Genomic DNA, 27,120 nt, shown 5'->3' with positions numbered 1-27,120 from the left:
ATTGCTTTTCTATTTTAATAAGTGGGCCATGGCTAGTTGTCGCTAGTTACTTGCTTGCAGCACACTTCAATTTCTGCATGGGATAACAATAAGATTAATGACTCACGGGGCTCTTCATAACAATTTCCAGTCTGCTTGGCGTTCATGCTTGTTACATTATACACGTCAGGCTCTACGTAATGAATGCACATGAATGCTTGTTTGTTAGCAGCCAGAGGATCAAAGGCTGAAGGTCCTATCTGAGGGACCTAGTAATGAGGATTAATGCCTTATAACCAAGGGGCACAAGTGAACTTACTGTAGATGGGATCAAACCTGGGTCACTGAATCATGAAACCACTGCTCTTCAGATTGAGTCATGACTTATACCAGGTGGATGTGTCATAAATCTGTTCGTGAGTTAGGAGTGACTGGTGAAACTTTTTTACACGCTAAAACCTTTGCCATTAACATTTTGGTGTATACCATTTACCACAAGAAAGGATCACCAGTCATTCTTAAGAACAGCTTTATGAAAGACCCACCTGTTTGGCAAGTGTCAATCAGAAGTGTTTGCCCAGAACAAATTTTTATTCAATTTTTTTTTCTTGAAAAAATGAATGAACTTGCTCATTTACTAGCAATATGCATTTTTAATCAAATTTAGCAGCAATGATGTTTATACCTAAGTATTACCCAGTGCTGAAGATTCAAAAGGGCATCTTGTCCTTTCATTGCCCGTCAAGGAGTTGAGTAAAATGTTTGGCGATTAAAATATACTGTATATGTCATGAATATATACATGAGTTCATTCTCTTTTTAATAAAGTCACACAAAAAATGTTTTTATCATTGTGACGAACAAAGTATAGATGAATTTAGAAACCATTCTCCATACCTTTTTGTTCAGCAAAATTTGCAGTTCATGACACAGCATCTTCATTGTCAAATGAAGCATATTATTTGCAATTTCATTTTGAATAAAACTTGATCATCATTAATATCTGCTGTGACTCATTACATGATAAATTTTGTGAAAATTTCAAAACATTGCCCTTCATTAATGTGCAATTGTAAATTAATAAATTGTATATTCATGAATTTTTCCTTAACATTAATTAAAACATAAGAATTTTCTTTCTAATGCAAATGTTTAACTAATTAATTAAAGGTCAAAATAAAGGCCAGTTGAAAAAACTACCACAAAAAAAGAATGTGTAGACGTAATTAATAATATCCCCAATATTTTCTTATGCAGGTGTTTCCAAAGGTGAGCTTCATGAGTGCTAATGTTAAGTTGCCTATCATTGGTGAATATATTGCACAAGCTGATGATGCTCATTGCACGAAACAAAGATGAGTGCAATGTTTCATAGCAAGTGCAATGTATTCCTGTACCACACCATAATGTTTCAATACATCTACCATATTCATTATTTATAATCAGTCCCCTCATTCTCTTGTATACAAACATTGTGACCACCAATCACACATGCAATTCACATACAATACCTTCCACATGGAAACAAAAATTCACTTTAAGGACATGTCAGTCCTTGATTTTGTACCCTTCAATATATTGTACATGACATCACTAGTAAATTTGAACATTATGTACATGTATTGTACAGATTGTACGTGAGTGAGTATTAACAAGCATACTGTATTCAATACATGTTTGGTCACACTGTATCATAGCCATGGTGGTGGTATCAAGCGAAAATGGGGGGATGGGGAAAAAATAGGCTTTAAATTTGGATACTTTTAGGGGCAGGAGTCGTTCCTTGAAACGCTGAGCATGTGCTCTTTAATGTCCAACAGCTCTGCTATAGGCAGGGTAATTATCCAGCATTTACAGGCCTGCCGATATTTGAAAATGAAAAAAAGGAGTTGAATAGTGTGACGCAAATTTTTCTGCTCAATGTCAGGTGTATTTCTCTCACTATTTTTAAAATTAATATCATGTTTAGCATTCTTAATAAACATTAACAAGTGTTGAAAAACTATAGTTATTCTTACACCCATACACACACCCATACCCCACCACAGAAATATATACATGTATATATATGGGCTGATTTATTTTTTATCTTAACAAAATTGAAAAACTGAGTGCTCCTCTTTTTGGTGGATAAAAAATCCTAAAAACGGGGTAACTCCTGGAAAAAAGTAGTAGTTGGCAGGCCTGCATTTATTGGACAGTAAAGAGCTAAAAAGGAATTTTTGTACATGTAGGTAGTGCTATACAGATACATGTACACAAATGATATTTTTCACAAATATGTCTTGCCTTGTTTTGATTTAATGTTTGTAAGTCCGCATTTTTTCCTACAGTTTTTACCCAAACCTGCCGATGCTCGAGGTGTAAGTAGATAGAACGCACAAATATAGCTAGCTTGCATTTTGGTGTACTGATTTCTAAGCAATTTACGTGTATATTCCTTTTTCTCAAAATCTCAGTTAACTTCTTGAATTAACGTACATTTAGAGGCTATTGTGTCACTATTTTCTTGCCAAAATTATGTATATTTTTACTCTCCTCTGACTCTAATACTAGAACCCTTACCTCCTATAAAATCAATGCATTAATATACAGTGTGGTACTTCTGATATTGACTGACTATAGCTAGAACTTACGATTGAAGTGTTTAAAATGCAATTAATCGATATTTAATTACAGTTTATGACTGTTAAAAGCATTTTAAAATGTCTGTTTTGTCCTAACATTATGGGGTCCATTGTAAAAAGTATGCCTTTTTTTGTGAAATACATGTACATGTACAGTCGCATTTACATATACATGTATCACCAAATATACTGAAATACATGTATTCATTCCGATATTCAAAGTAAAACGTATTTTCAAAGTGTGAAAAGTTAATGCAAATGAGTCTGCTTTAATATATGTGTTGGCTGTAGACTGAAATTAATATTGCAGCATGAAATATTTGCTGATGTACATGTACAGTAGATGAAACATGCTATTTTGTCATTTGAGTTATACATGTATTGTTATACATAGTAGCCCTTGAGTAAGGGTCAGTTGCCAGTCGTACGTAAAGTTGTTCGGAACTTACAGTTTTTTGAAACGCCCCTTGGACCGGAGTCCTAGTGCTTTATTGTATAGATATGTTATCAATCTCACTGAGTTTGATTTCTATCCATCGTAACTCTTTGTCCAAAACACCCACTGATTAGATCTGCTATTGGATCATCCCATGCTTGTTATGTACGTGTAGTTATCGTACTGGTATCTGTACACCATTTTCATCTTAAAAATACATTCTATATTACATGTACCTGTACAATCACTAGTTCTGTACTATTTTTCTACTTTTTGATACCATTAGCCTTCTGTTTTTTTATGTACATGTACATCCATTTCTTTACAGAATCACCAAGATTTCCATGCATTTTTTTATTTAAAACATTATACATGTAGGCATGGCGTTGTAGCTGGGCTACTTTTTTTCATATTTCCTTATTTCACAAAATCTTTAGATTTTGTTTACTTTGCTCAAAATATATCGGTAGCAATTTATTTTTTAACTAAGTAGTTAAATGATCATGATAAGAAATATATTTATGCATTTGTCAATCACAATATATATGCTGTGAAACTTTTCTTTATGTACACATGGGATGACTTGTTTTGATTCAGAATACAAACTACACATTCCAGGTAAAATTTGTTTAATATGGGTTTGCACTGTGTAGAGTATATGTTCTCATATTTATCACTATTTTTACAAATCACTGTATAATGCTTTGTATGTACAAAGTGTATTTGAAAATTAATGTAGCTAATCACTTTAATGAAGCTGGGGAAGACTATATGTATATTATAAGTCTTTTTAAAATGGTTATTGAATATGGGTCAGCTTCCTGTATCTATAAATTGGATGTCTGTGTGACAGTGAGCTAGGGTCTGTTAAAGATACATGTACATGTAGAGCTAAACCGTATGTGACATGCATGACTGGTGAACTTTTCTTGTTGTAAATTATGTACACCACATTTTCATTCAACTCTCAAGAAAGGATCACCAGTCATTTTTTAAAGTTGTGTTACAATTTATATGTACATGTACATACATGTACATGTGTAATGTAGCTGTATGAAATGGACAAATCTGTACCATGCTCAAGTGAATGGCCAGTGTGGGATTTTATTGCCCCAAACTTTATCAGCAAGCATACCCTTTTGTGATTGTTATAATATTGTCACCACAAAATTTAGCCTAATTCATTATTTGCCATCAGTTAGAGCCTTATATGACTACCTTCATTTCTTGTGATAATTTTGATACTGGCTCATTATTCGTAATGTTTTTTTTTATTATTATTATTTTTTTTGCCATACAATGAGTACATGTACATAGAATGGTTTATTATTTCCTGACAGGTCCCCGCAGGTGCCAGCAAGAGTGCGCCAGAGCTCGGAGCTACTGCCAAAGTCAGTATTCTACTCTAGAGCCTACAGTAAAATATAGTTCAAATTTGACATGTAAAGCATTTTGATAGAGCTGCCTGCACAATCACCTTCCCCCTTGGCTGTAATACTGGTAGAATGAGCCCCAACCGCTTCCCTGCTCCCTTCCTTTACCCTTATTTTCTCCTTAAAGAATTTTGCAGTCTCACCTTTCCCCCTTCTTCCCTAATTGCCAATACAATTTATTGATGCACCAACTACCATCATATTTTTGGAAAATAAATATATCCCATACAAATATGGGAGCTGTCTCACGACCGGACGTTCTTAGCTAGCATGTGACCAGCCGCTTCCTCCTTTTAATCCCTTTTGTTGCAATGGATTCAAATTCGCAATCAACTCCCTGTTGGATCTGTGCTTTTAAAATCACTATAAATCCATCTGTCAGATGAAATAAGAAATACCCTAGTGCTATTCAGATGATATGTTTTCTAGATTTCTTTTGAAAATGCCCATGGGAAAGGAGATCTTGAATTTGAGGGGGATGAAAATTATTAAGGAAGGGAAGGTTCTCATTCTACCCTCAGCACTCCTGTTCAAACGTTTGAATGGCATTTAGTTTCTTTTGTGAAATACATGTAGTTGCATTGTTTTCCCCCTTGTATTAGAAAATGTGTTACTCACTTTTATTTTACATGTACATGTAGCTTAGATCTTTATTTTTATATGTTCTTGTAACCTACTTCAATGTGAAAGTACACATTCAAAATGCATTATGTGATTTGATTTGGAATATTTTGATATTAGTCAGTGCTGTTGTGTCATTAAAAATGGAATAGAAAATAGATAGATAAAATATATAAATTAGAAAAATATCCCTTCTTCTCTTCAAATGCATTGTAAAAATATGTACGTACAATGTACATGTACTTTTCCCCCTGGTACCCTGTACTAAATTTGCCTATATTGATTTTATAAAACTTCTTGAACATTATTAAAAAAGAACATTGATGATTTCTGGTCACTTTAGTTTCTAAACTTTTATGCCTACTATGATTTCCAAGGCAAAAACGAATTAACAAAAAGTCTAATGGAAAGTTTTTGATTATTGTACATTGTAATTCCAAAACAAACAAACACAAAAATATATCACATATTGAAACTGAATTTACAAGGCATAAAATTTTTTTCCTGCAATTTAATCAAAGGAAAATGCATGTATTTTTATCTGTCTTTCGGCCCCAAAGTGCTTCATTAGAGCATGTAGAGATGCGTATGTTAACATGAGTAATTTTACTGGAAAAATTTGATAATTAGACTTTTTGTCCATACATAATAGGTGTATGTGATCTCAAAATTAAAATTGTTCCTAAAATCTTTCTAGATTAGTAGTTTTCAATAAACTTTTAACATTTTCTTTTCATTAAGGAACAGGCATATTGCTAATTGGACAAAGAAAAACTGTTCTCTTCAAAAATCATGAAATCTATTGTTTTAGATGTCAAACATATACATAGTTTTTTTATTGATTCAAATTTACTTAATTAATTTTGAATTAGTTTGAAATTCTTGAATACAGTTTCCATGATTTTTTTTCTATTACTTCTTTTGTTTGATTTTAAATATTACTGCATCTTCCTTTATATTTTAATTGTACATTTATTTTTCAAAAAATGTATTTTTATAAATAGTCAATACAGAAATTAGATCTGTTTTCACAAATCATGACAGACAGAAAGAGCATGATATCTGTCATGGTTTGTAAAAAGAAATCTAATTTCTGTATTGATTATCTATGAAAATACATTTTTTTTTTAAATGTTTTTTAATATTGATTATATATCATGCTGTTCTACACATCCATGTACCTGCAGATACAAACAAAATTCTAGATTTTCTCGTGTTTTATGTTTATATTGTATATTTTAAAATATTTCTTTTTTACTTCTTTTGCCTAAAAATGAGTGTACCTGCATACTTTTTTCAAACAATTGTTTATATTTTATCTATAAACTTCTGTTTTGTTGATTTCCGGTAATATCATTTTAATCCACATTTTGTGTGTAATTTTGCATTTTGCTCCTACCTTGCTTCTATTGTAGATGTACATATATACTTTGTATATAGTTTTCTTCTTTGCGTATATCTGGCAACATTTAATCCACCTTTTGTGTGTATTTTGCATTTAACACTATATTCCTTGCTTCACTCTTATTAACATTTGCCTCTGCATTATTTACTCTAGACTTGATTTCATTAACCCTAACATTTATTAAACAATTTCTCTCCTTATTACTATTTGCATGAACTTAATTTGTTTCTATTTAATTCATATCAGCTTGATTTCTATTGTGTGTAATATGTTAACATTTTCTTGATATTTCATTACTCATGTTATTTGAAAATAACAAAATTTTGTGCATTAGCCTTTACGATGTGCATGTATAAAATATCATTCAAGATTTTATTTGTCATATATGCATACGGTTCTTACCCTCGACTTCACGTAGGAAAAGATATACATGTATGTGGAATCTTGTCAAGTGTACGTTTCTGTCCATATCAGAAAAAAATTAGACACAAATTGATAGACTCCCTTTGAAATTTCATAAGTTCCTTTTTTACCCATATGCTTTCTCAATTTGAATGGGAAAAATGGTGATTTAAAAATCTTGCTAAAATTTAAAAAACACTATTTCAATAGTATGATTCTTTTGAAATCGCAAGCTTCAGATGCTTTTCTTGAGAGTGATACATGTGCCAGTACTTGGTGAGCCAAACAGGTTCAGGTAAAGGGGTCAACGTGAAGAAATCAAATTGAATCATTTATGATGAAAGACCCAGTAATGATTGTTTCCTGAACAAGCTAAATATATATATATTATTTTGGAACTACATGTAGTCAAATCTGAAAATGTATTTCTTCTATCTTGCAGGTCTCACCAGTGGCCAACCGGAAGGAGAAGTCTGCCTCTGATGCAGATACTGTCAAGATCAGCCAGGCAGTCACAGGAGTAGATGGTTCCGGAGCTGCCTCAGGTTCCAGGACACTCTTCACCAAATCAACCAAGGTAAAAGCCCTGTCACACCTTTCCAAACAATTACCCCCCACCTCCCCACTACCCATGTGAAATGCCCTACAGAGGCCGCAAAATTACCATAGGATCCAATGTAAACTGTAATACAATGCAGCAAAATTGGGCTGTTGAGCTAAAAAAAAAATATCTTTTTGGGAAAAAAAAGGATTCTAATATTTTCCTGCTTTCCAATGAAGCCTTGCGTGGAACTAGCATGATGCAAATGTTGCAAACTGTAGCCTAGGTCCCCACAGATGGCATGCACTTGACACTTTGACAGGTATCTTGTACCTAGTTTGCTAGCAGGGGCACACACAAGACCGATTTTTGTGCAGCCAAATTTTGACCATGATCAAAACTTGTCGAGGATGAGTTGTGGCTGATTTTCTTTGGAGGTCTGTGCAGAACACCATGCAGAACGCCTGTTGAATTGTTCAAGAACATTATCTTCAGCTCTAAAGGGGAGAGGATTGTAATTCACTGACTGATAATAAAAAATGAAAAGAACTATATATCAATGGAGTATTAAAGCTGAACTTGCTGTACCAGCAAACACACTTCTGCCTCAGGCCATGGGCAGTTTTATGAGAGAATATGTGTGATAAGGTTCATTATATATTTGTTTGTTGCTGTCACACATAGAAATGATGAGGATCAGAATAATATCAAATTTCTATGAATGCTGATGAAAACATTTCTTTGAATTGACAGGGTAGTACAATGAGAACGCTGAAAGGCAACTCAAGCTAAAGCCGGGGTAATAATGATAACAATGCGCCTCGTAATAGATTGTTTCTAGATAAATGCCCATTATTATTATTAGCATTGAACTTCATTATTGGTAACATTATTTTTGTTTTCTTCTTTTGTATATTTCTTTAGTCATTCATCTTTGGAATGCAGCCCAGAGCTGTCCAGGGTATGTTGGACTTTGATCACTCCTGCAGACGGGATGAACCATCGGTCGTTGGCATGATCTACCCATTCAGGTGAGATATTGAACTTAAACTGCACTGACCCATGGTTAGGTGTCAAGTGTGAGGTGTAAGTGTAGAGCAATAAACTCGACACTGGGCAAGCAGGAGCTGTCCAGTGTATGTTGGACTTTGATCACTCTTGCAGAAGATATTAACCTCCAGTTGCATGATCTACCCATTCAGATGACATATTGAACGTAACTACACTACAACTAAGGTGTCAAGTGAGTGGTGTAGGTCTGTTAACTAAGTTTTGATCAGTGATCTTTACTCTGGGTAAGCAAGACCTGTCCCGGCTATGTTGGACTTTGATCACTCCAAGTAGAAGGGATGAACCATCGGTGGTTGGTATGATCTACCCGTTCAGGTGAGGTATTGAACTTAAACTACACTGAACCCGTGATAGGTGTGAAGTCTTAGGTGTTAGTGTGTTAGGTGCCAAGGTGTCAATTAATTATCTCTATTCTGGGCAAGCAAGAGCTGCCCTGGGTATGTTGCACTCTGATCACTCCTGCAGAAGGAATGAACCATCGGTCATTGGCATGATCACCCCATTCAGGTGAGATATTGAACTTAAACTACACTGAACCTTTGTTAGGTGTCAAGTGTGGGTGAAATAAAGTTTGTTACTTGTAGTTGCCGAGGTGTAAGTGAGTGATTGCCATAGAACTTGAATGCAACCAAGATCTGTCCATTGTCCATGGTATGTTGGAAAGAATTGAAGCCATTCATGTAGTCATTCATAACTTAAATCAGCTTTGGGACACAACAGTCTGATAATATCTTTTTTGTCTGTGCATTCTATTTCACTTTTCAGTGGTGACCACAAGCAGAAGTTTTACTGGGGTCATAAGGAGATCTTGATCCCTGTCTATAAATCCATGGCCAAAGCCATGAAGGCACATCCGGAAGTAGATGTTGTCATCAACTTCGCTTCTCTCCGATCTGCTTATGATAGCACTGTTGAAGTCATGACATATCCTCAGGTTTGCTAATCCTCACTAATTTTCTGTGTCATACATACATGTAGGTATTCATAAATTTATAATTTCTCAAGTTCCTGATCATTTTACGTATGAGATATAATTCTTGAGAAGCATTGTAGACCTGTGAATGCACATTTTATGGTTCCTTTGGCAACATTAGTCATGAACTGCCTACATGTACATGTATGTGCGATATCTGATGGTTGAAAATTACAGCTTCCTAACAAATCGTTTACACTGAAGCATTCATTACAGTCAAATATTGCAGTCACAAAGCTAGTTTAGAAATGATACCAAAGATACTACAAGAAGATCGGACACTTCAGCGATTTTTTGAAACGCTCCCAAATGCCCGAAAAATGCCCCTTGGAAGGGCGCATAACAGCGTTGAGTAAGTAAACCATGGCACATCGGCACGCAGCTGTGTATAAAACATATGAGGGAAATGAGAGAGGGGACTTTGGAGAGGGCTCAAGGATGGTGCATGGGAATAATTCCACCTTTTATTACCCAGAAACCTCTGAAATATATCCATCTTTAATTGAAAAAAAAAATTGAATGAAAAAAAATTAAACTGTAAAAATCGTCTATTCCTTCAACCCTTCACCATTTCTCTCATATGTTTTGTACACAACCATCTTGCGATACGCAAAGGTAAACAATGGTCGTTACTTACTCAATGCTGTGGGGCGCTCTTCCTGAGCGTTTCATTACACGGTCTATGTACTATCCGATCTTCCCCTTGTAGTATCTTTGATGATACTTCATGCAGTTGACACATTTATGTGCAAAGAGTTCATTACAATGGCTATGTGCTTCATGTGCACTGAGGTGTATGGGACTTACATGTAGTACATGTACACAAAAAACAATCAGAAATTCTTGGTATATCCCTGTATGTATTGTAATGGCCTGTTGAGCATATCCATATACAGATTTTGCAATATAAATTCATTATTATTATTATTAATCCTAAATGCAATTTATTAGGCGCCATATCCATCTTGTAAGAGATGCTCAAGGCGCACATGTGAAGGGGGGAGCAAAACAAAATAACAAAAAAAAAAATCATCATTGATATTTCGTTATAGAGGTAAGTTTTTAGCTTAATCTTAAATGTTTTGACACACTATTGAAGAAGAGTAAGAAAACCGTGTAATGATTTTTGTCTTTTGTCTTATAAACAGATCCGTACCATTGCCATCATTGCAGAAGGCATTCCAGAAAACAAGACAAGGACCCTGATTGACATGGCTAATAAGAAGAACGTCACAATCATCGGTCCAGCTACGGTAAGGTTGTTATACCAAAGATGGCAGTAATCTATATCTACAGTTATTTAGAATAGTGAATGACGAAAAATATAGTATCATGAAATCAAAGCAAAATCCAATAAAACAAAACCATGTATGAGTAAAAGCAAAATTGCCTTCCAAATCATGTTTGCAGTGTTTAGCAAGCCCTGTCTACTTGGAAAATCATGTTTTTGTTAAAGATTCTCACTACAGTATTACTTTATTTTATGTTTGTACATATTATTGAAGAACTAGGAATGTGATGTTTCTTAAGAACACGGAATTGGAATTTTAGAAAATGGAAAACTGCCTGGGATTTGAGCCAGGACCTGGGCTTGCATGATGCTTTACTGACCCCTAGGGCCCATTGCATAAAGCTGTTCGTAAGTTAGGAATGACTTTATGAACGACTGGTGACCATTTCTTATGCTAAATAAACTCCCAATGTAACTGATTTGGTGCCCAGTTGTGCGTAAAATTGTGCGTATTTTTACGAACAGCTTTATGAAACACCACCCTGGTCCAACTTCATTTCATATTTGGTGGTCTACTGATTTAAAACACGGTTACCAAAATGTCAGTGCCGACTTGAAATCAACCATTGTTAGATTGTAGTGTGTATGTTTTACACCTTCCAACGTTTTCCCAATACCGGGTTGGAGATATCAAACCAAGATGTGTTAAGATCGGTAATACTGGTAGAATGTTAGATAATATCTTCTCCTCCAAGCTCTGTAGTCTGAATTATGTCATAATGATACATGCCTGAAATATAACTTAGGTGGTGAATGAAATTTTATATTCCACCTCTAGGTAGGCAATATCTGTGTGATAGCCCATCTCTAGTGTTCTATATTTCAAACATCCCTATCTATCCCAGGTTGGAGGTATCAAACCAGGATGCTTTAAGATTGGTAACACCGGTGGAATGTTGGATAACATCCTCTCCTCCAGGCTGTACCGTCCAGGCAGCGTGTCTTACGTCTCAAGATCAGGAGGAATGTCCAACGAGCTCAACAACATCATCTCCAGGAATGCCGATGGTGTTTATGAAGGTGTAGCAATCGGAGGAGACAGGTAAGAAGAAGAACTCTTTCATTTCATAATAATAAAATAACTATTGATTTATGAAAGGCATGTAGTAGACAAGAATTGGAAACTTAATTCGTTATATTACTGTACAAACAGGGCTCGACATTAGCAGTGGCCCGGGGCAACCAAAAATGAGAGTAGGGCCACCAAAATTCTGCAAAAGCCCACACTTGTTGGTCCACTTGGGCTACCAAATTTTTGATAAATTGTAATGTTTTCTATTGTTTTAGGACCACCAAATGTGCCTTGCGGGCCACCAAGAAGGTGAAATTGATAATTTTGGTGGATCATTCGGGCCATCAAGAAAAAAATTAGTGTGGAGCCTTGGTGTAAATGTATTAAATATATTTTGTTGGTTTTCTTGCCTTGACATAATTGGAGCCTTAAGACTTGAAGTAGCAATCATCATTGGATGAATCTGATAGATCTTGATTACTTATTTTACTCCAGGTACCCAGGGACAACCTTCCTTGATCACATCCTTCGTTACCATGACGACCCAGAGGTTAAGATGCTGGTCATGCTTGGAGAGGTCAGTATTCTCATTAGGCGAAAGAGTCCAACATCTTTTAGTTTCTTTTTTATCTTTTTTTATTTTGCCCTTTGTAGTGATGCAAACTGAAGTATCCTTGCAAAAGTCAAAGTAACAGGTTTTATGGAAGATACTCTTTTTCATATGATTATTTGAATTTGCATGTTTATTTGGAAAAGCTGGAAATGCTGTTTTGTCACCTGTAGAGCCCCCCCCCATCCTCCCCCACATCACCACTCAAACAAGAACCATTTCACAGTATAAGGTTACCATTTGACACCAAATTTGTTGGTTAAATCGTTAGCTCGGGGGGGGGGGTGTTTCACAAACATTTAAGTATGACTTAGAGTCGCACTTAAATGCTTCCTCGCATGCGTTATAAAAGGCATGACCACTTTGGTCAGATCATGCCAAGAGGGCGTGCACTACTGCGTATTAATCAGTGAGATTGCGCGTTGCATATCATGTATGCATCGGCATTTAAGTGCAACTTAAGTCATACTTAAATCTTTGTGAAACACCCCCTGATAATATAGTCACTAAAATCCTAGGCTTTAATTGGCTGATAAGCTCTGGCCTATGACTGTTGCTATCACTTTTTTTCAGAGAATAAAAATGTGTCAGTGCTGACAAACTTCATAAAATGGGGCAATGGCTTACTCAGGATTGTTGAAGGGGGGGGGTTTCAAGCTGAATGAAATATTGACACCCCCCAAAAAAAAAGCTCTTCACCACCAATTGTAGGCCGTTTCATACCCCCAACAAATTTGACAAGCAAAAAAAAAGGGGGAAAGAAGGTCTTCAAAACAATTTTTTTTTGGGGGGGTTAAAAATGAAGGGGGGCTGAACATCTGAACACCCCCCTGCTTCCTCGCATGCATTATAAAAGGCATGACCGCTTTTGTCAGATCATGCCAAGAGGGCGTGCACTACTGCGTATTAATCAGTAAGATTGCTTGTTGCATATCATGTACACATCGGCATTTAAGTGCAACTTAAGTCATACTTAAATCTTTGTGAAACATCCCCCTGCATACGCCATTGAAATGGGGTCCTGTTCCTCTTGTATTAATCCATTAGCAGCTATAGATATCTTCCATGTACAGCCATAGGCTTGAATTCCTATTTGATTTCATTTGTACTGTTTTTCTCCACAGGTTGGCGGTACAGAGGAGTATGAAGTATGCTCGGCCATCGAGTCAGGACGCATTGCAAAGCCCATGGTAGCATGGTGTATAGGTACATGTTCTACAATGTTCTCGTCGGAGGTAAGCAATCCCTTGATATTAATTCTTGTGATTCACAAACACTCAAGTTGAATCAGGATGCATAGCAAAGCATATGGGGGAGGGCCTTGTGGTCTAGTGGTTAAGACTCTCGTCTTTCAATCAATCTGAAGGACGTGGGTTCGATTCCAAGCCATGGGGTGTTTTCCTTCAGCAAGAAATGTTCCCACATTGTGCCGCACTCAACCCAGGTGAGGTAAATGGGTTCCGGCAGGAAGTAATTCCTCAAAAAGCTGTGCGCACCGGAATCGGTAGACTAGCTTATTCGGGGTAATATAGGAGTGCCTTGAGCACCTAGCATGGTGGATTCGTGTGCTAAACAAATCCTATATTATTGTTATTTATTAAAGCGTACATTACCATTGTGTATCAGTACATGTTCTATAATGTTTTCATCAGGAGTAAGCAATCCCTTGACAGAAGCCCTTTGATTAACCAAATCTCAAGTTGAGTCTCAACACATTGATGAGCATATGGTACCATTGGTTTATAATGCTCTTCAATGTTTTCATAAGGAGTAAGCAATCCCTTAACAGAAGCCCTTTGGTTTATAAAAACTCAAGCTGTGACAATTAAGAAAAAAATAACCATCTGATATGAATGGAATATCAATGATAATGTGCATGGAGAATTTTATGGAATTAGACAGTATGAAATCATTTTTTAATACTTTTATACACATTATTTTTGTAGCTACCAGTACTCAAAATTTTCTTTGATATGGGCTCATCAATTCATGAAAAAAGTAGAAGGACATGCCACTTTTTTGAGATAATTACTAAAGTATATTTTCTTGACTTTGTATTTTCATCTTGTCCAGGTTCAGTTTGGTCATGCTGGGGCATGTGCGAATGGTGAGAGGGAGACATCTAGTGCTAAGAACCAAGCCCTCAGGGTAGCGGGAGCCTATGTACCCAACAGCTTCGATGATCTTGGAGATAAGATTGCGTAAGTAGAGTATATTTAAAGCACAAGTCCACCCCAACAAAAAGTTGATTTGATTAAAAAGAGAAAAATCCAACGAGCATAACACTGAAAATTTCATCAAAATCGGATGTAAAAAAAGAAAGTTATGATATTTTAAAGTTTCGCTTAATTTCACATAATAGTTATATGCACATCCTGGTCGGTATGCAAATGAGGGAACTGATGACATCACTCACTCACTTTTTCTTTTGTATTTCATTATTTGAAATATGAAATATTCTAATTTTCTCCTCATAGTCCTGTGAAATAAAGTTTTATTTCTCACTGAACAGGTGGAGTTACCATGGCTTAACATTGTATGGTTCAGTCAAGTTGGTCCTTATTTTCAAATTCAAACAATAAAAAACAGAAGAAATAGTGAGTGTGGGACATCATCGATTTTCTCATATGCATGTGGGTAAATTGTGCATATAACTATTTTGTGAAAAATAAGCGAAATTTCAAAATGTCAGAACTTTCTTATTTTACATCCGATTTTGATGAAATTTTCAGTATTATGCTTGTCTGATTTTTCTCTTTGAATTCCACACAACTTTTTCCTGTGGTGGACTTGACCTTTAAGAAATCACAGAGAAAAGGATGTACAGTACATGTCTAGTGAAAGACCGTGATTTATTATGCCGTTTGTAGAGTTGTGGTGCTATTAATCACCCAGCTCTTAGGGTAATTGGAGTTTATTTATGTAACAGCTCGGATAATCTGGGAGACAAGATTGTGTAAGAACAGTATTTCTAAGAAATCACAGAGAAAAGGTCATAGGGTGCACTAGGTAAAGAAAATGGATAGGTTTGTAGTGCTGAGAACAAAGCTCTTAGGGTAACTATGTTCCTAACAGCTCTGATGATCTAGGATGTAAGATTGCAGAAGCATGGAGAAAGAATGGGTACCCAGTAGAAAAAATAAGTTTCTAATGCTTTTAGCGCTTCAATAAGCAGCCCAGCCAAAGCCGGGTTAATGTTAGTCCAGATTGGACCATGGTATATGGAAGTTCCCTTTCCCAAAGCTAACATAGAGGGCACATCTCTCCCGATCTCTAATCCAGTACCAATCCACTCATCCTCCTGTTGACTTTGGGAAAGGGAACTTCCATATACCAAGGTCCAATCTGGTCTAAGGTAATGTTAATGAGGGCCTACTGGGAGAACAGTTTTCGGAACTGGAGTGGCTACCCTGGAAAGCCAGCCACACCAACATCTGAAATTCATATTTGTTCAAAATGGTTTATAGCTATGATGATACATTCATCATTCCGTGGAAAACTCAGTCTGTTCCTCTTTGTTTACAAGGACCATTGCACAAATTTTCTGTAGGAAACATTATGACAATGATGGAATTCTCAGGCATGATATTCTCTGAACTAAAATCGAAATTTCGATTTTAGTCTAGAGAATTATTTTTATCATTTTTTTTTACGTACATGTAAAATCCTTTGCCCAAGAACATTCACATGCTGTTTTTTACTGCTGTTTAGAGTCAAATGATAAAACTATCATGCAGACTCACCTTGAAAATTAATTTTCAAAGTTCTTTACTATGCAAGAGCTTGTAACCCCGACCGAATGCCTCAGACTTCATCGGTGACTTAGCGATCCTTGGCTATTTTCAGATTTTTTTGCAGAGGGGAATATTATGCCTGTTTGCTATACAGTTGTGATTAATCAGATCGAACACAAATCTTTCTAGTGTCAGAGGACAATGCTTGGGTACTTTCATCCTCTTATGCTTGGATGTTTTTATATCCTTTGCAGGGAGGTGTATCAACGTCTAGTATCTCAGGGTGTCATCACACCTAAAGAAGAACAACCACCACCAACTGTTCCTATGGATTATAACTGGGCAAGGGTAAGTGGATAAGAAATGTTATTAACTCTTTGACCACCATAGGCATAATCCCTCCTTCGCCACATATATTTTAGGATGCTACCTGAAGAGGGGTTTTGCATGGACTTTTGATTGGTTGGTTGTAAAGAAAAGTGTTGTGTTTACACTACAATGCGATGCATACTTCACTATGCGTGTTCATACAATAGACTAAATATACTACATCAGTACATGTATGTGTGTATTGAGAATGAAACGTGACTTGAGTCAAAGTTAGCAGTCGGCTGGCAAAGGGTTAAGAGCAGAAAGGAAAATATGATAAAATGTGATTAACATGAATTGTAATTCGGTAAAAATATGGCCACCGTTATTTAGTGCGTGCACAATGGTAAAAAAGAAAGAGATTAAAAGTTAAGGTAATGAAGTATAGAGAATTTGATTTGAAAAATCAATTTTTCAATCATTCAAATATTTTTCAATCATCAGTCATTTGAATTTGTTTGTTTTTGTAATTTATAGTTGTCAATATTTTTCACGATACATCGTTTAGTTTTCTATATTTTTATTATGAATTGTATTTTCAATCTTTGTGTATATGTATATAAAAGCCATTGGAAACTAAATTTCTTTGTATGCCTATGCATTCATGGACCTACAGGTATTAAATAATTTTGAATCTTGGAAAGTATAGTGGTGCTCAAAAGTTAGTGACCCCACAAGAAAAGGAAAATATCTAAAGGCGTTCCAGTTTTGCCAGTTTTTATATTTAATTGCAAAGCCAGGTGATAGTATATTACATTCAACAAAGTTTGTTTCTCTGGGCTCACCGAGCATTGTAGTCTTGTTGTCTACATTCAACACTCAGCATGAAGAAGTGCATTTTGTAGTGGGGTTCACAAACTTGATCACAGCTGTAAATGTGAAGAGCCATATCTAGTTAAAAAGCAGTAGTACAAATGCAGAATTTAATCTTTGTTCCTTAGGAGCTTGGTTTGATCCGTAAGCCTGCATCGTTCATGACCAGCATCGTCGACGAGAGAGGACAGGAGCTCATCTATGCTGGTATGCCCATCTCGGAGATCTTCGAGCAGAACATCGGCATCGGTGGAGTCCTTTCACTTCTATGGTTCCAAAGAAGGTTTGTCCACAACGCTGAATATTTTCCTTCAAACTTTTTTTTGAAAAAAAAGCAAGAACGGGCATACTGAAGATTTTCGACATGCAATCATTGGAGTAAAACCGCATGAATGAAGAAATTGCTAGAACGAAACATATAAAGAACTGAAAAGATTCAGTTTGTCTGTTTTTTAATGCTTTTTTCTGATTTCACACGCGATCTTTCTTCTTGGGTGTCGTGATAAGATTTATTCCATCAGACTGCACGTGTCATGAATATTCATAAACATGAACGGTAAAACTGTAGAATAATTTGCAATGTGGAGCGTTTTGTGGCCCAGTGGATAAGTCTTCTGACTTTGAAACAGAGGGTCGTGGGTTTGAATCCCAGCCATGGCGTAATTTCCTTCAGCAAGAAATTTATCCACATTGTGCTTCACTCGACCCAGGTGAGGTGAATGGGTACCCGGCAGGATTAATTCCTTGAATGCATGAGCGCTGAGAGGCAGCTCGAGCTAAAGCCGGGGTAATAATAATAATAACAACGTGCCTCGGAATAGAATATTTCTAGATAGATGGCGCTATATGAATGCCTATTGTTATCATTATTATTAATGGTTCATTTAACTTGGTCTTGTGGTGCAGTGAGATAATTCTGGTGCTTATATTGACAAGCTTGCAGGTTCAAATTCCCTGTTTGCACAAAAATTCAATTTGTAGTTTTACTCTATTTTTCTGTTTGAAATTGAAGCTAGACTTTTTAAATTAACGTGTTCAAGACTTGTATCCTTGTAAGAAATGAGTGAATCTTTGTGTATATGTTTTTGTGCAGATTACCACCATACGCAACCAAGTTCATTGAGATGTGCTTGATTGTAACTGCCGATCACGGTCCTGCGGTATCAGGAGCTCATAATACCATTGTCACTGCTAGGGCAGGCAAGGATCTCATCTCATCTCTGACATCAGGACTTCTTACAATTGTAAGTGATCCCCATTTCTTATCAAAGTTATACATAAACTGGTCAATTTTAACTGATCTATGACATTTGCTCTGGTGAAAATTGCTCTGCTATAAATTTCACATACTGATTGAATTTGAAGAACTAACTTTAATCCTGGATTAAACACTGTACCCTTCCCTTAAACTAATCCTAAACCAACCATAAAACCCTATTCCAGTCCTAACCTCAACCCTACAACTTAGACGAAATAAAGCCCGGAGCAATTGTTGCAGGAGCAAATGTTGATCCATATTGTGCTGCACTCACTTCAATTGAGGTATATGTAAGAAGTTGCAGGGCTAAAGCCAGGGTAATAATATCCAAGTCCTTTGGAAGTGCATAGGGATGTCATAATCATAATGAGATTTGTGTTATACAAGAACTGTGATACATGTAGTGTGCATCACTTAGAAACATTGCTATATAAATTTATATTCTTCTTCTTCAGGGAGATCGTTTTGGAGGTGCATTGGACGCTGCTGCCAAACAGTTCAGTGAGGCGTACGACTCCTCTCTCATCCCGATGGAGTTTGTCAACAAGATGAGAACGGAGCACAAGCTCATCATGGGAATCGGTCATCGTGTCAAATCGGTAGGTGTTCACCTCCATCCCCTTCATGCTTTATATTCTGGGCTGAAGATATTTACCGTAAGTAACGGTGTATTAACCGCACCTTTTTCTCGGCGGGATAGAAGCAAAAGTCGGGGGTGCGGTTTATACACGGTGACAGGTTTGAGCTGGCCCGCCGTAACCCCTCCCGTACATGTACATGTACGATGTCTGCCAGTTCACAACACATCGAGTGGCCGGGCGTAGCCGCCCAGGCAATGTCGTTTACAGGGGTATGAGCCGCGGGTAATGGGAAGCAATTATTACGATCTTAATTAGATATTGTCAAAAACAAACGCACCCACCTTCATGACACTAATTTTGACTTTATTCTCAATTCAAAGTAGTGAAGTTCCCTGGCTAAGTTAAAAGGGACGCCAAGCATACTCGGTAAAATTTTGTCACCGCTGAGCGGGAGTTGAGTGAGCTTAGAGATTGCGTTGTAATATGGTTAGTGCGACTTAAGCTGGCGCTATTAAAAGTTCCGTTTCGCGCCAGCTCGTTTTTTTCCTTCCTGTTTGCTCTTCATAAGATACCATGTAAACCACGCACGAGAGAGACGGCACGAAGCCGTAAAAAACAACTGGAAAAAATGTCAATTTCTTTGTTTCTTGAACTTTCCTGTAATCCCGTATCCAAAATTCATGCTAAAACATCAAATTTCTGAAAGTGATTGTGAGGTTGTGATGCAAGAAATGTGAATGTTTCTTCCTCCTACGCTGGGAAAGACACAGATCATAATTTGATAAGATGTATTGGCATGACTGCTACTGTATGTAGTTTGCAATGAAATGGCAGTTCTGTGTGTGTGTACACTGTGACTGTGAGTGAGTGAGTAAGTGGCCAATATTGGCGGGACCGTTCTTTCTTTCTAACATTTGTAGATGAATTGATCAAGAACAGCAGATTTCCGCATACCGGTAATCTCTTTGGATACTTAACTTTGAAATCTTAAACTTAGTTTTTGTTTCTTCGTACCTCAAATATGCATGTAAATGTGAAAGTATTTTTTTTTTTTTTTAGTCCAAAGGCAAAGTTGGGGGTGCGGTTAATACACGGGTGCGGTTAATACACCGTTACTTACGGTATATCTCTATAAATAGAGTAAAATTCAAAGAAGAAAATGCTGAAAAATTGATCAAACTCAGATAACAAATAAAGTTATTCTATAGATTTGCGTTATTCTTGGCATGTCTTCATAAATATTCATTAGGTGGGCTGATGATGTCATATCACCACTTGTTCTTTTGTATTTTATTATATGAATTTAGGTTCATTCAACAAAATTCTACTAAGAACTTAAACAATTAGATTGAAAACTGATTAAGTGCATTAGTTATTTCTTGCTGCAACTTATTTCATAATATTGGAGACACATTATTAAATACACATTTATGAAAACATGAAACAATTATGATTTCATGTAATAACATGAGAAAAAGGAAAGTGGTGATGTGACATCATCAGCCCTCCTATTGAATATTCATTAAGACAAAGACTTCCCAAGAACTGTTTCACTGGAATAATGCAAATCTTTAAAATTCAATAAATTCATTCTTTGTTATCTGATTTTGATCAAATTGATCATGTTAAACCACATTGATGACCTCATATTTGCGCACATCCTCTGACAGTGATCTAACCAACGGAGTGATGGGAAAAAACACACACATGAAGTTTAGTAATATAAACATGTTTATTGATCAGACTTTAATCTTTGTGAAACAACCCCCCCCCCCCCCCAACTCCTTTTTGCAAGGAGAATCTGCAGAATCAAAATAATTGAAAGAAAAATTGATGCCATTACATGTACCTGGAGCAGCATTTTGGGATTGATATAAAGTATGCATCATTTATTGAATGTTGGCTCAAGATATGATGTTTCATTTAAAATTTCAGATAATGAACCTGGGGATAGTATAATTACATCTAGGAAATACAAAAAATATGTGTTATTATATAGGACTTTGGATATTCCGGGTTTCATTTTGAGAGAGATTTCTTTTTACTTGGTCTTTCTGTGAATTTTCTTTTTCACATGGCACATGATAACTGAGGCTTTTCTACATAATTATACATGTGTATGCACTTAAAGGTAAATGCTAGTTTTGGTAACGATATCAAAATGAGTTCGTACAGAATCCAATGAAATGACTACCAAAGTGTCTCATTGTATAAATAAAACGTATGTGCCAAAGGATTCTGGAAGAAATTGTGTAATTGCTGAGAAATCAGCAAATAAGCACAGGATTCGGGTAGAGCGTGGGTCCCGACATTCAAAGCAATAATTATACACTGTCCCACGTGCTCTTATCTGTGTTGGGGATCTTCAGTCTGAACATTTTTCAGCGTAGATTTCAAGATTTCACAAAGTTCAGTTTATGTAACTGTACCAGATCTAGATCCTCGATGATATACTGACAATTAAGCCTTGTTTTACAGACTTTCTCGTGAAATCAGTGTTTACTGCAACTACTGGAATTTCTCTTTAAGTTAGAGATCAATATGGTAGAATGAATCATGGGCAAATATGTGACCAGCCAAGCCGGAACCAACAATAATTTGCCAGAGAAGGTTTTCTGTAAATAACAAACATACTAATTTGATCTTAAAAAAGCAAAAATAAAAAAAAATGGCTTATCTGACAGGTTAATTCTTCTATTCCTTCTATCAAATTTCAAGTAGTAAAGTTGAATAGAAAACAAGGTGCAAGAGTTTCTTTGACACACGCTTTTGTGGGCTGCTTGAAAATTTCACTGAGATTGCATAGTGTGCATATCTCGTCCTTTAGTGAACCAAGAACTTCAAACATTGTTTTCTGCTTATCTTTTAAGCTCTCGCTTAGTTGCTCTTGCATTCAACGAAGGACTAGTTAGATGAGTTGTTGTAGATCAATTATGATATTTATGACTAGTCAAATATCATTCTAAAATTTAGGATGTACTTCAAAATTAAATGAAAATCTCAAAATTCATTTTGGGCGACTTATTGTTGGTTTTGATTGCCGGTCCCATATGTATTTTTTTTTTCATGTGACAACTATAGATATTCAATATGCATTTTTTTCTATGTTTTTTTTCAGCTGAACAATCCTGACCAAAGAGTAGAAATCTTGAAGGACTTTGTAAAGAAGAACTTCCCGGTTTGTCCGCTTCTTACCTACGCACTAGAAGTCGAGAAGATCACTACAGCTAAGGTAAAGGAAATTCACAATTTAACATAATACCTTTGTATTTGTCATTTACATTTAGTTCTTTACAGTGAAACCAACCATTATTGATGTTAGGTAGTTGAATATTTACCCTTCTTTGCACATCTTGCAAATATTTTTATCAAGAGTAAAAAAAATGAATGACATTATTTGTGCATGTGTTGGAACAATTTACGTTGCAATTACATCGTCAGGATTACATGTACTTCATCGAGTTCATGAATAACCTGAAACCAGAAGTACCTACAGGCATATAAATGGTTAAAACATAGAGCTATTAACAGAAGGAGATCTGACTCTCTCAAACGCTTTGCCCCATTCGCGGCACCGCTAATCCCCTCTCAGCAGGGTCCCTCACGGCGCATTACACAGGTCGCTCGTAAATCAGATAAGGAAAGTTGATCGACGCAGTCGACAGGTCGGATTTGCGCTTGCGCAGTAGCGTTTTCACCCACAATGCATTTCACATCCGCTACACAAATTTATGCAAACATGGCGGCACACGATTTGTAGATGAAAATCTGGTTTTGGAACCAACTGAATGGGAAACGGACAATTCCAGCAAAGAGTTCTGTATATGTGGGACTCCGTCAACGGATGAGATGATCTCATGCTCAAGTCGCCGCATCGCATGCTTTCACAGAAAATGTGTTGGATTGGTCTGGATCTGTGAATTCTGCGATAGCGACTCGGCCTCGGTCTCCGCGCTTGGCTCTGGTCTCTGTTAATAGCTCCATAGTTAAAATGATTATTTGAATTACACATTACACAGCTGTACCCAGGTAATAATGATGATATTGAATGTTGATTTTTGGGAGATACCACACATTCATGTATTTTTCCCTCAATAGACCCATATTACCCTTATAATGAGACCACTTTGGGAAGTATGTATGGTATCTCCCTCCTCAAAGCCAGTCAGAATATAAATATCTATTTTCTGATCATATTACTACTTTCTACATGTAGACGTGAAAAGAAATAAGAGGGAATCTCAACGATATCATAGTACTCTCCAATTAGTTTTGATGAATGTGTGTCAGGTGCATTCTAGTAGCGTGATTTTATAACAAGTGAAACTAAACTACTCTTCAACAGGAAAACATTAAAAAAGCACCCTTCTAGGATATCATGAAAACAATAAAGGGGAAATGGGAAGAGAAGGGGAAAAAAAAGAGCAGTTTGAAAGTCTTTTTATTTATTAAAGAATACTGTTTCTTTTCTCTGTATCATGAATGTTAGAAAGTGTCCATTCAAGATCCGGTGGCATGAATTGATTTATACACACAGTTATAAAGAAAGGGTAATACAAAAGAGAAACAGATCATCAGGCAATCAGGATCATTTACATTGGAACCAGTTATAATAAAAAACCTTGATGAGGTGCCCCAGGATCTTCCCATTACATGCATGCCCTATAACCTTCCCCCCCACCACCCTTTTAACAATTACATGTACATTTACATTGTGGAGCGTTGTGGCCCAGTGGATTAGTCTTCGGACTTTGAAACAGGGGGTCGTGGGTTCGAATCCCAGCCATGGCGTAAATTCCTTCAGCAAGAAACTGATCCACGATGTGCTGCACTCGACCCAGGTGAGGTAAATGGGTACCGGTAGGAAGTAATTCCTTGAGAAGCTGTGTGCGCTATGAACGCCTAGCTTAGCCGGGTAATATAGGAGCGCCTTGAGCACCTAACAAGGTGGAAATGTGCGCAATATAAATATCCTATATTATTACACGAAGTTTGACAATAACTTCATTATTACATTGGATATTGCCTGGCAAGGAAATGAATACACCTATGCCATGGTCATGATTGATTCATCAGCGGCTAATTTGCAACAAACATTTGCAATTGATCACAAAATGTTGGTTGCAACACACCCCATGTGCCATCATAATAAGTTGGACAAAAAGGCCCGTTTTCTTAATTCAGGTTTAACTTAGACCATGGTCTTACTCTGTGCTAAAATTATGGGAAGCCAAAAGTGTCAAATTTTTTTTAATTAAGTTGTATGTTGCTTATGTTTACTGTGCTCTTTTCTGACTCATCGATGGTGAAGACAATCCTCTATTTATACTTCCTAGACAATTATGAATGATTTGAGAGCCAAATGAGCTGAAATATATTTCTACTGTTAGTGATTTATGCAACTATTGCCTATCCATAGTAGACCGGCCAAAACAATATTTTTATACTTTGGACGGCAAAATTTGTTAATGCTTGCTAATGCTTGGCATCCCAGCTAAAAGTTTTGCAAAAATACCCAGGAATAGCGTATGGGCAGATGCCAAGCGCAATTTCTCGTGAAGGTGTCATTTTTAGCGTAAAATCTGAAAGACTGTCGAAAATAACGCATTTTGATATTTTGACGGATTATCATCATATTTTTGATTATCTTTGATATGAAATAATTTTTATTCAGACTTTCATATTATAAGTCTACTAAATATGCATTTCAAATTTGAATATTACACACACACATATGGCACAGGGAAACATAAAACCGTGATTTCCTCGAAATAAAAGTTTGTGAAAACTATCAATAGTTTAAGTTTTTTTACTCAACATAAATTCTTCGATTTAAATGCGTTTATCCATCGAATGTATAGTAAATGTCCTAGTGCCACAAATATTAAAAGAATTTTCAAGTAAGATGGTAGATATCTCATTTTATGTTATCCGAAAGGAGACAATGTGCATTTTACCAGGTGCGCATTTTGAAAGAAAAAATGAAAATACCGTACATTATGTACATAATTACATGTATAAGTACATACTTAAGCGAGTTTTTATTTACATGTATAAGTCCATAATAAAGCGAGTTCATAATTGGATAGCACAATTTGTCATTTCCTTGCATCCCAGCTAAAAGTCTTGCAGAAATACTGAGTAATAGCGTACGGGCGGATGCCAAGTGCACTTTTGCGTGAAAGTATCATTTTTAGCGTAAAATCTGAAAGACTGTCGAAAATCACGCTTTTCGATATTTTGACGGATTATCATCATATTTTTGATTATCTTTGATATGGAATTGTTTTTATTCAGAGTTTCAAATTATAAGTCTACTAAATATGCATTTCAAATTTGAATATTACACACACATATATGGCAATATGAAATATAAAATCGTGATTTACTCAAAATAAAGGTTTGTAAAAATTATTAATGGTATAATGTTTGTGTTCCGCATCTCAATTTCGTCAAGATTTAGTGCTAACTGAATAAATACTTAACAATTGTTGTCATGTCACATATTGTGAAAACAAATACTGAAATAAGATGCAAGATATATATCATTTTATGCTATGTATGCGAAATATAACAATGCACATTATTTTATCAGATGCGCATTTCTGATAAAAAAATAAACAGCGCACAATATTACATCGATATTGCACATATCTTATATCAGTGCGATACTCGTCATGATATTATATAGGATTATGTTTGCTTTTGTAGAGTTCGATCTTCTTGCTATTTCCACGAATGAATTGGTGCTGAACTTAAATCTACCTGTGGCGATATTCAGAAATAGGTCTGATATTTAATTTGCCGTTACCACGGTAGCATTAATTTTACAGGAATATCTATATCCAAAATCATAGAAAACATACATGTATGAATAAAGCGATTCATTTTCCTTATAATTTGAAATTCTGAATAAAAATTATTTCATATCAAAGATAATCGAAAATATGATGATAATCCGTCAAAATATCAAAATGCGTGATTTTCGACAGTCTTTCAGATTTTACGCTCAAAATGACACTTTCACGCAAAATTGCGCTTGGCATCCGCCCGTACGCTATTCCTGGGTATTTTTGCAAGACTATTAGCTGGGATGCCAAGCATTAACAAATTTTGCCGTCGAATCCTTATCTAGAGCACTTTTTGAGGTTTGGCCGGTCTACTATCCATACTTACACCACAACTAACTGAGTTTAAGTTAAACCCGACTTCAGAATACGGGCCAAGGGTTGAATCCTTCTGACAAATATGATAAAATTTAAAATGGACTGTTCACACATATTTAGTAGTTGGCAAAAAGGATTAGACCATGTGGGACAAAACGGGGGGGGGGGGGGGGGGGCACTTACCACATCTTGCTACCCAAGCACACACTTAAACAATGGACCCTAAATGTCAAAATCCCAGTGCAAACCTGGTTGAAAAAACGTACCCTTAATGGCGTCAATGGGGTATATATACCCTAAATACCCTAAATGGCATAAATCCCGTGCGAAAATGGTAAAAAAAAAACCTAAATGGCATTATAAACCTAAGATATTCATAAATGGTGAAAACATCATGCCCGGGACGCATGCCTACAACATTATACTATAGTTGACTGCTGCCCCCCCCCCTGGCCCATGGCTACATGAGACAGAGACAAGGTGAGTGGAGAAGGCTCAATAGTTGAACTTCAAGGACGGTCATAAATTGATACCCTAAGTGTCGAAAATAGATTCTGTAATTTAGTACTAATTTCGAAAACAGCTCTTGAAGCTGAAAAATACCCCCCCCCTGTTGAAACTTTTGCGGATGTGTGCACGTCGTCCATGATGGTGAGTGACCGCACCCTCCCCCCCCCCCCCCCCCGCCTCGGAGGAGACCAAGTGGTATTAGACCAAATGGTACTTCACCCTCACACAGCACCACTTGATGATCCACACGTAGGTGAAAGTGGATATGAGGAAACGGCTTTGATTACC

The 27,120-nt window shown here is 36.3% G+C and overlaps 1 protein-coding gene across 5 annotated transcripts in view; it reads left to right on the top strand.

Moving 5' to 3' along the window:
* The window catches only part of LOC121426102 (ATP-citrate synthase-like), a 62,758-nt gene that overhangs the window by 24,069 nt on the left and 11,569 nt on the right, over positions 1 to 27,120 (top strand). For 2 of the 5 annotated variants that reach the window (XM_041622256.1, XM_041622257.1), the window contains exons 12-26: positions 2,313 to 2,342; positions 4,383 to 4,433; positions 7,346 to 7,480; positions 8,369 to 8,475; positions 9,281 to 9,449; positions 10,637 to 10,741; positions 11,625 to 11,821; positions 12,287 to 12,368; positions 13,526 to 13,636; positions 14,475 to 14,602; positions 16,390 to 16,483; positions 17,446 to 17,600; positions 18,411 to 18,561; positions 19,031 to 19,174; positions 22,275 to 22,388. In XM_041622256.1, coding sequence (XP_041478190.1) covers positions 2,313 to 2,342; positions 4,383 to 4,433; positions 7,346 to 7,480; positions 8,369 to 8,475; positions 9,281 to 9,449; positions 10,637 to 10,741; positions 11,625 to 11,821; positions 12,287 to 12,368; positions 13,526 to 13,636; positions 14,475 to 14,602; positions 16,390 to 16,483; positions 17,446 to 17,600; positions 18,411 to 18,561; positions 19,031 to 19,174; positions 22,275 to 22,388 — 1,773 coding nt within the window. The remainder of the gene's footprint in view (positions 1 to 2,312; positions 2,343 to 4,382; positions 4,434 to 7,345; positions 7,481 to 8,368; positions 8,476 to 9,280; positions 9,450 to 10,636; positions 10,742 to 11,624; positions 11,822 to 12,286; positions 12,369 to 13,525; positions 13,637 to 14,474; positions 14,603 to 16,389; positions 16,484 to 17,445; positions 17,601 to 18,410; positions 18,562 to 19,030; positions 19,175 to 22,274; positions 22,389 to 27,120) is intronic. The other 3 variants (XM_041622258.1, XM_041622260.1, XM_041622261.1) reach the window with 3 other exon arrangements.

Source organism: Lytechinus variegatus, chromosome 13, assembly GCF_018143015.1.
Source record: "Lytechinus variegatus isolate NC3 chromosome 13, Lvar_3.0, whole genome shotgun sequence".
Taxonomy (NCBI): Eukaryota; Metazoa; Echinodermata; class Echinoidea; order Temnopleuroida; family Toxopneustidae; genus Lytechinus; species Lytechinus variegatus.
Note: the sequence above shows the minus strand (reverse complement) of the source record. Positions and strands in the feature narration are given on the sequence as shown.